Source organism: Neophocaena asiaeorientalis, unplaced genomic scaffold (genome assembly GCF_003031525.2).
Source record: "Neophocaena asiaeorientalis asiaeorientalis breed wild unplaced genomic scaffold, Neophocaena_asiaeorientalis_V1.1 scaffold254, whole genome shotgun sequence".
NCBI classification, from domain to species: domain Eukaryota; kingdom Metazoa; phylum Chordata; class Mammalia; order Artiodactyla; family Phocoenidae; genus Neophocaena; species Neophocaena asiaeorientalis.
The window spans coordinates 1,044,545-1,053,300 of NW_020174705.1; the positions used below are offsets into that span (position 1 = coordinate 1,044,545).

Below are 8,756 nucleotides of genomic sequence, written 5' to 3' on the forward strand. Positions count from 1 at the left end.
TCCGGGCCCAGGCACTGAGCTGGGCTCAAGTCCACATTGCTCATCGCCCATCGCTGTGGTCAGGGCATTCTCCTTCTGCTGGGGTCACGGAGCGTTTCATGCAGGGCCAGGGGGAGGGGTCTTCAGGGCTGCCCTCATAAGGTGTCTGTGGTATTTGGGGTCCCAGCTGGACAGTGCTGGTGAGACTGCTAATTTGAGAGGCTGATCTCAGTTTAGGGCATCACAGTTGGGGGAGTCTGGCAGGGGGGCAGTGGCTGGCCTCCCGCCTCCATCCATGGTCCTGCTGTACATGAGGGGTTGGCAGCAGTGTCCAGAGGCCGGTGTTGGGGGTCTGTCCCTCACTGCCCAGCTGATGGCCTGGGCACGGGGGCGCGGATTTTGAGGGACTGTCCCTGTGGCAGCTGTAGGGGGTGCTGGGGGTGGGTTCTGGGGCACCACATGGACCCTTAACTCGGCACCTGCCCCACGTGGTTCGAGCACATCAGCATGCTGGTCATCATGCTCAACTGCGTGACCCTGGGCATGTTCCGCCCCTGCGAGGACGTCGAGTGCCGCTCGGAGCGCTGCAGCATCCTGGAGGTGGGCGGGGCAGGCGGGGCGGGGCAGGCAGGGCGGGACTGGCCACAGGTGACCTGGGCTGGGTGTGAGGGGTGCAGGCCCAGCTCTCAGGCCCCTCTCCTGCAGGCGTTTGACGACTTCATCTTTGCCTTCTTCGCGGTGGAGATGGTCATCAAGATGATCGCCCTCGGGCTGTTCGGGCAGAAGTGCTACCTGGGCGACACGTGGAACAGGCTGGACTTCTTCATCGTCATGGCGGGGTATGGCCCTGCCCCACCGCAGACCAGACCAGGGCGGCCCCTGTGCCTGGCCAGGCCTGGCTGGGAGCCCTGCCCCCCTCAGACCCCATAGCAGCCCCTGGGTCCCCCAGGAAGAGGGATGGGGAGGTGTACTTAGGGGGTGCTGGGTCTGGGGTGCCAGGGGCAGGACACTTGTCCCTACCAGCACCAGGGACAGCAGGACAGACACAGGGTGCATGGATTGGCCTGTGAGTGGTGAGGAGCCCCCAGTGGTAACCTAAGGTTATGCTTCCCCTGCCCTGGAGCCCAGCCAGGCTGGGTGCCAGGTGTGGGGACCAGGCCTCTGGCATGTGCTCACCTGCCCTGGGCCTCCTGGCCTCAGCTGGCAGGGTGCCCTGGAGAGAACCGTGTGCCCGCTGGCCTGGCTCTCGGCCGCCTGAGCACCCGTCCCCTCTGCCCCACTCCTAGCATGATGGAGTACTCTCTGGATGGACACAACGTGAGCCTCTCGGCCATCCGGACAGTGCGTGTGCTGCGGCCCCTCCGTGCCATCAACCGTGTGCCCAGTAAGTGACCCTCACACCCGGGCCTGGGACAGGCGTGTCCTGCCAGCCCTGATGAGAGCTTTTGAGGACCCACTGGGGCACAAGACCAGTAGGCCACACTGCCTGTACGGCGTCTGGATGCTCTGGCCCCAGCCCAGACCCCAGTGCCGGGGTAGGAGAGGCTGGCCTCCTGCCACTCGCCATAGGAACCTGAGGATTTGCCACTGCTTTTCTGGGGGGGACAGAGCAGCCCTGGGCCGAGTTGGGGTGTGATGCGCAGTCAGACTGTGTGGGGCCCCGACTCCCCACAGTGCTGCTGAGTGACAGGGGCCATCCTGAACCTCAGATTCCTCATCTGCACAGCATTTGGGGTCGTGCCCGGGAGCTGTGCAGGACTTGGTTGCTCTCTTGTCTGTCCCACCCTGGTTCTCAGGTCTGAGTTCTGCCAAAGGGTCTGGTGCTCAGGGAAGGGTGGAGAAGCTTCCAGGGGGTCACGTGGCTGCTCGTTTGGAATGTGGTCTGTCCGGACCCAGGTCATCTACCCACATGGGGCTGTTTGGGAGTTTCTATGTCTTCAGAGTCTTCAGGGATGTGATCGAATTCAGCTGTTAATTTTCCTGGGGTTGTGTGAGGGTGATGCCCGTGTGACTGTAAAGTGAGCATACACACACGTGCATGTGGATCTGTGTGTGCCGGGTAGGTGCGCACAGCCTTTCTGGCTGCCTGGCCTGGGTCCTGGTGGCCTCAGCACCGAAGTCCGGGTGGTCACGGTGTGTCCTGCGGCCCCTCCAAGAAGTCATACACCCCCAGTGTGGGTCACTCCCTCCCCCTGGGGCTGTCAGCTCCACCAAAGGGCAGGTGGGTGAGGTTTATGCTGTGAGACCCCTGGGCCTTCCTTCTACTTGCCACCTGGCTATACCCTCAGGGATCAGACAGGGCTCAGATGCTATGTGATCCTGGGCAAGTACTGTACCTCTCTGAGCCTCGGTTTACCCAACTCTGAATGTGGCCCTCTTCAAGGATGGCTGTGGGTTGAGGTGAGGTGTCACGTGTGGTTCTTGGCTCTGTGCCCAGCACCATCAGGCACTCAGTCCGCTCACCTGGACCCCCTTTCAGTATGTGAAGTGATAATACAGCCCCTTTCACAACACAGATCTTCACTTTTCAGACCAAATGCCAGCAGCTTGGCCTCGCTCTGGGGACATGCCCTGGTCCCAAACAGGGTGCCTCCCCAGACAGGACCATGTGCCCCTCGCAGTGAGCCCCCAGTGTCACACTCTGGCTGCCTGGGGTCCACTCTGACGCTAGATCACATGTGGCCTTTTGAGCCAGTTGCTGTCTGGCCAGGGTGGTGCTCACTTTGTCCCTGATGAATCTTCCTCCTGGCCATTTCTGAAACTTAAGTGCTTCTCCCAGCTGTGATTCCCCCCTGTGACCCCAGGGGTCCCACCTCTGCCATCCAACAGCTCCAGGGTGCTCTCCACGAGGCCCCCTGGCCCAGGGCTCTGCCTGTACCCTTAGGTCAGCTCTTGCTTGTTTCTGGAAACAAGTCTTATCTTCACTGATGTCTGGGACGGGGGCAGGCCCGGGACCAAGGGGCGCATGGGGCTTGGCTGACCCACTCCCTCGAATAATCGGTGTACACGCAGCCCATTGCACCCAGGAGCAAGAGCTTCAAAACTGCCTCTAAAAAGCCGCTTCCTGCCCTGGGGTGCACATAGCCCCTGCTTCCCCTCCAGTGCAGGGCTCTGCTCAATGTGATTCTCACAGAGAATGGAAAGAAACGCTGGTTCCTGAACCCAGTATCTGCTGCAAGACCCCCAGGCTGCTGCTCGCATGCAGGAGCCTGGGGCCGCGGGACTCCTGGTCTGGTCACCCTGGGGGCCTGCCTGGCTGCAGTGTGTTCCCATATGGCATTCGCAAGGATCAGGGACTTCCCGCCCTGAGCCCCTCCAGGCCATGGCCTTGCTCCCCTCTGTGGTGTCTTACCGCAGATGTTTGTCCTTTGGGGCATGCTGGACTTGGGGGGGCCCAGCTCATGTCCCCCACAGAGGGGCTGATGTCCATCTGTGAATGGCAGAGGGCTCAGGGCTCCCAGGAGGGCCTGGTGCCTCAGGGATTCCCAGGAGGGCTCTGCTGCACTGACCGGCTGCCCTGCCACCTGCAGGCATGAGGATCCTGGTCACGCTGCTGCTGGACACGCTGCCCATGCTCGGGAACGTCCTCCTGCTCTGCTTCTTTGTCTTCTTCATCTTCGGCATCGTGGGTGTCCAGCTTTGGGCTGGCCTGCTGCGCAACCGCTGCTTCCTGGACAGCACCTTCGCCAGGTGCAGGGGCCCTGCCCACCCTGCAGGAGATGCCCCGAATCTGCTCTTCCCAGGGCCTGCCACCAGAGGCTCCTCCTCTAGCAGGCTCCTCCCCCTCCAGGCCCCTCCCCTCCCCACCCAGAGGCTCCTCCCCTAACGGGCTCTTCCACCAACAGTCTCCTCATTCTCCAGGCTCATCCCCTAACAGGCTCCTCCCCTCCAGGCCCTGTTCCCAGGGACACACCCTTCCTGGAGCAGCACTAGCACTGGTGGGCCTGGGTCTGTCTCTGTTACTTTTGGTTTTTATGTGTGTTTCTACCTCTGTCTGACTGTGTCTGTTTGTCTGCTTCTCTCTGTCTCTCCATCTCTGTGCCTTCAGGAACAGCAACCTCAGCTTCCTGCGGCCATACTACCAGCCGGAGGAGGGTGAGGAAAACCCCTTCATCTGCTCCTCTCGCCGGGACAACGGCATGCAGAAGTGCTCACACATCCCCAGCCGCCGCGAGCTGCGCGTGGAGTGCACGCTGGGCTGGGAGGCCTATGGGCAGCCACAGGCCGAGGGTGTAGGTGGCACGGACCACCACACCTGCATCAACTGGAACCAGTACTACAATGTGTGCCGCTCGGGCGACTCCAACCCACACAACGGGGCCATCAGCTTCGACAACATCGGCTATGCCTGGATCGCCATCTTCCAGGTGGGCTCTGGGTCTCCCCTGCACTGGGCGCCCAGCATGCGGGGCCTGGGGGCTGGTACCAGGCAGGCGTGGAGGGCCCACTGCCCTCTCAGGGCTGTCCGTGTGTCCAGCCACCTGCCCCCCACCAGGTGATCACGCTGGAGGGCTGGGTGGACATCATGTACTACGTCATGGATGCCCATTCCTTCTACAACTTCATCTACTTCATCCTGCTCATCATTGTAAGTGCAGGGGCAGAGTGGGATGCACGGGGTGAGGGGTGGGGGGGGGCGCCCCCGCTTTGCGACAGCCCTTTCTCAGATCCCAAGCTCCTCCTCTGTTAGCAGGCGTCGTCCTGTCCCCGGGGTCCAGCGAGATCCTGCTTGTGCCCCTGGTGCAGCGCCATCTTGGCCTTTGCTGGCCCTCTTGGGTCCCTGCACTTGACTGAGCTATAGAGCAGGGCAGGGGCAGCAGAGACCCAGGGCCGTCGTGTACAGGGCAGGTGGGTGGGGGCCCTTGGTGGAGTTGGGGGGAGACTCTGTCCAGCCCCAGGAGGAGGTGGGCAGGGTTGGGAGGACAGAGAAGCCTGTGTGTGGGGGGAGGGGAGAGAGACCTCAGACAGCCCTTCAGGCCCTCCCATGGCCAGGTCCTATCAGGAGGCTGCAGGAGAGTCAGGATCACCTGTTGGGGTCACAGTCCCCCCACAGTGTACATGGGCTCTCAGCACAGTTCTCCACAGTATAGGTGTTTCCCCCAGGCACGGCCCTCCACAGGGATTGTGGCCCCCAGGGGTGGCCCTCACTTGGTTCTCTCAGTGGCCCCTGGTGCCTGGGGCGGGGTTTGAAAAGACCAGCCGTGAATTAAACCAGGCACCTGTCGTGCCTTATCTCAGACCATAAACACAAACAGCAGAGTGTCACCCGGTGACCCTGCCACAGAGGACAGTGAAGCCGTGGGGGCTGAGGAAGACCTGACCCGGGCGGGAGGGAGTGGCTGGGGACAGAGCTGAAGGACGAGGGGACAAACCACACAGATGACGGGAAGGCGGGTCTCCCCACACGTCCTGCAACTGTCCACAAACAGGCAAGGAGCACCTACCCTGCACCACCCATCCCAAATGCTGGGGCTCAACATCGGATCAGCAAGGACCCTGCCCATCACAGGGTGCCCTGCCGCCGCCGGCTACCCGGGGGCCATATCCCGGGCCCCTAGAACGGACAGCGCACAGTGGGGCTCAGTATTTCTCTCATCAGGGGCTTGATTGTTGTGTAGAAACCACAGCTGCTGTCCTGGTCTCCTGCCCTGCCCAGTCCGATGCCCAGGGCGGTGGGTCCCAGTGTCCCCGCTTCCCTGCCTCCCTGGGGCACTCGTCCGGTGAGCTCGCTGCCTCCCGCCCGCCACAGGTGGGTTCCTTCTTCATGATCAACCTGTGCCTAGTGGTGATCGCCACGCAGTTCTCGGAGACGAAGCAACGGGAGAGCCAGCTGATGCGGGAGCAGCGGGCCCGCTACCTGTCCAACGACAGCACGCTGGCCAGCTTCTCAGAGCCTGGCAGCTGCTATGAGGAGCTCCTCCGGTACGTGGGCCATGTGTGCCGCAAGCTGAAGCGCCGTGGCCTCCGCCTCTATGCCCGCTGGCAGAGCCGCTGGCGCAAGAAGGTGGACCCCAGCGGCGTGCCGCACGGCCAGGGCGCTGGGTGGCGGCCACGGCGGGCGGGAGGGCGCGCCACCTCCATCCACCATCTTGTGTACCACCACCACCACCACCACCACCACCACTACCACTTCAGCCATGGCAGCCCACGCCGGCCAGGCCCCGAGCCAGGCGGCGGTGACACCAGGCTGGTGCGGGCCGGAGCACCTCCCTCGCCCGGACATGGGCCCCCTGACGCTGAGTCAGTGCACAGCGTGTACCATGCAGACTGCCACGTGGAGGGGCCACAGGAGAGGGCCCGGGCGGCACATGCTGTGGCCACTGCCGCTGCCAGCCTCAAGCTGGCCACTGGGCTGGGCACCATGAACTACCCCACCATCCTGCCCTCGGCCGCAGGCAGTGGCAAAGGTGGCCCCGGGCCCAAGGGGAAGCGTCCTGGTGGACCCCTGGGAGCCGGGGGGCACAGCCCACTGAGCCTGAGCAGCCCCGACCCCTGCGAGAAGATCCAGCATCTGGTTGGGGAGCACGGTAAGGACCTCACCCTGTGGGGAGCAGTGGGGAGTGGGGGGATGGGCTCCTGGGACATCCTCGCCTGTGTGCGAACTCTCGTGAGCTCAGCCTTCCTCCCTTGGAGCCCTGGATGAAGGGAAGAAGGTGAGGGAGGTCCTGGGCACCTCAGATGGGAGAAGGTGCCCCCCCCCACCTCCATCCATCCTGTAGCCCTGAGCGTTTGCCACGTGGAAATGAGAATTCTGAAGCTAGCAAAAAAAACCCTGGGGCTGTGCCCCGTTGCCCACGCCTGGCCCTGAGAGGAACCACCTGTCCATGGCCTGGTCATTTCTCAGGAGGAGTGGCCGGCCCCCTTTCTAGGTGGGGAGACTGAGGCTGAGGCAGAGGGAAGGGAAAGCCGAGGTCACAGAGCTCCCAAAGGCCGAGGAGAGAGGGGCCGGGGTGCCTCCCGGTATTCTCGGTCCTCCCACCTGAGGTGCCGGCCTCACCCACCTGGGACGGGCAGGACACTGTGACCCCAGACACTGGCGTCCCATGCAGACTGAGGCCCTCCCAGGTGGCATGCGCGGGCAGTAGCCCTCAGGGTGCCTGGAGTGGGTAGAGGTGTGTGTGTCCTCACACAGTGACCGGGGTGTGTCAGAATGCACATGCCTGTAGTCCTGCACTGCCCACTGGGGCAGGTTGGCCCCGCAGGGCTCCTGGCTGTGGGGAGTCTAAGCCGCCGCCGCCGGTGCAGTCACCTGCGCCCCAGAGACTCAGCCGGGCAGGCAGCACCGAGCGACAATGGCTCCTGCGCATCGTGACCTGGAATGTTCACAGTCACATCATCCGTTTAACGTGACTGCTGGAAAGTGGCTCACGTCATATTTCTGTGGATGGCGTGGCCCCCTGGTGGATGAGCCTCTCTGCCTCTTTTTATCCTTGAGTGAACAGAGAGTACCTGTGCAGGGCGTGGGCATGTGTGTCTGTGCATGTGCTCAGGCGTGTGCCTAGGTGTGTATGAATGTTCCCACATGTGCACATATACCCAGGTGTGAGTGCCCAGGCGTGTGCATGTGTACGATGTGCATGTCTACACAGACACCGTTCACCCCATGGCAGCCTGCTTGTGCATGTGGGTCCCAGGCGCCTGGTGTTGCAGCTGAGCGGCCTGAGGCTGCCCACATCCTTCTCCCTGCAGGACTGGGCCAGGCCCCCAGCCGTCTGTCAGGCCTGAGCGTGCCCTGCCCCCTGCCCAGCCCCCAGGCGGGCACGCTGACCTGTGAGCTGAGTAGCTGCCCGTACTGCACCAGCGCCCTGGAGGACCCCGAGCTGGAGTTCAGTGACTCAGACAGTGGAGACTCGGACAGCAACGGGGTCTACGAATTCACACGGGATGTGCGGCATGGAGACCGCCGTGACCCCATGCAGCCACCCCCAGCGGCGGACACGCCAGGCTCAGGAGGAACGCGGCGGAGGGCACAGCGGCGGGCGGTGGCAGGCGAGCAGGGAGGGCTGGGCCGCATCTGGGCCTCCTTTAGCGGCAAGCTGTGCCGCATCGTGGACAGCAAATACTTCAACCGCGGCATCATGGTAGCCATCCTCACCAACACGCTGAGCATGGGCATCGAGTACCATGAGCAGGTAGGCGGCCCGGTGCACCCTCCAGAGGTGAAGTGGGCCTGAATGGACAGCCCTCGGAGCGACCCCCGGGGAGCACGTTCCTCGTGTCTCCTTGAGACTTCAGTCTCTTACAGGGCCCCACAGAGGGGTTTCTGGGGGTTGGGGAACAGGGATGGCGTTAGAGCTGAATGTCAGCTGTTGTGGCAGTTTTTATCAGCCACTCAGCAAACGCTCGTGCTTCTCCTTGGCTGGGCCTCTGCTGAGGGGTGAATGGAGAAACTGTGGCTCCCGCCTGGAGGTCCTCCTGTCTGGGGTGGGGGTTTGAAATCACAATCCCAGAGGCAGCAGGGGGCTGAGGGCGCTCACCAGGCCACCCAGTGCTCTTCTCAGGATGGGACTCCCACAGCCCAGCTCTCACAGAGAGTGGCCCCCCCTTACATGAGCCAGAATGTGCCCACTGGAATGCCCCTGGGTGGCCCGGAGAGGCCAGTGGTATGGAATGGCCCCCAGAGGAGGAATTGTATGGGTGGTGCCTGGCCCCCCAGTAGCCCCTGCCTGGGACTGGGGCCTCACCAGGGAGGAGCAGCGGCTGGGTCCGGCAGGGAGAGGACGTCTACTCTGGGGACCGAGGCCAGTTCACTTTTTTTTTTTTTTTTTTTTTTTTTT

The 8,756-nt window shown here is 62.9% G+C and overlaps 1 protein-coding gene across 1 annotated transcript in view; it reads left to right on the forward strand.

Annotated features, from left to right (window-relative positions):
* Positions 1-450: 450 nt before the first annotated feature.
* CACNA1H (calcium voltage-gated channel subunit alpha1 H) overlaps positions 451-8,756 on the forward strand; it is a gene marked incomplete at its 5' end in the record, with an annotated part of 26,389 nt that continues 18,083 nt past the window's right edge. Inside the window, 8 exons of the mRNA XM_024759589.1 lie at positions 451-579; positions 685-818; positions 1,266-1,363; positions 3,510-3,669; positions 4,028-4,346; positions 4,475-4,567; positions 5,729-6,506; positions 7,669-8,111. Coding sequence (XP_024615357.1) covers positions 451-579; positions 685-818; positions 1,266-1,363; positions 3,510-3,669; positions 4,028-4,346; positions 4,475-4,567; positions 5,729-6,506; positions 7,669-8,111 — 2,154 coding nt within the window. The remainder of the gene's footprint in view (positions 580-684; positions 819-1,265; positions 1,364-3,509; positions 3,670-4,027; positions 4,347-4,474; positions 4,568-5,728; positions 6,507-7,668; positions 8,112-8,756) is intronic.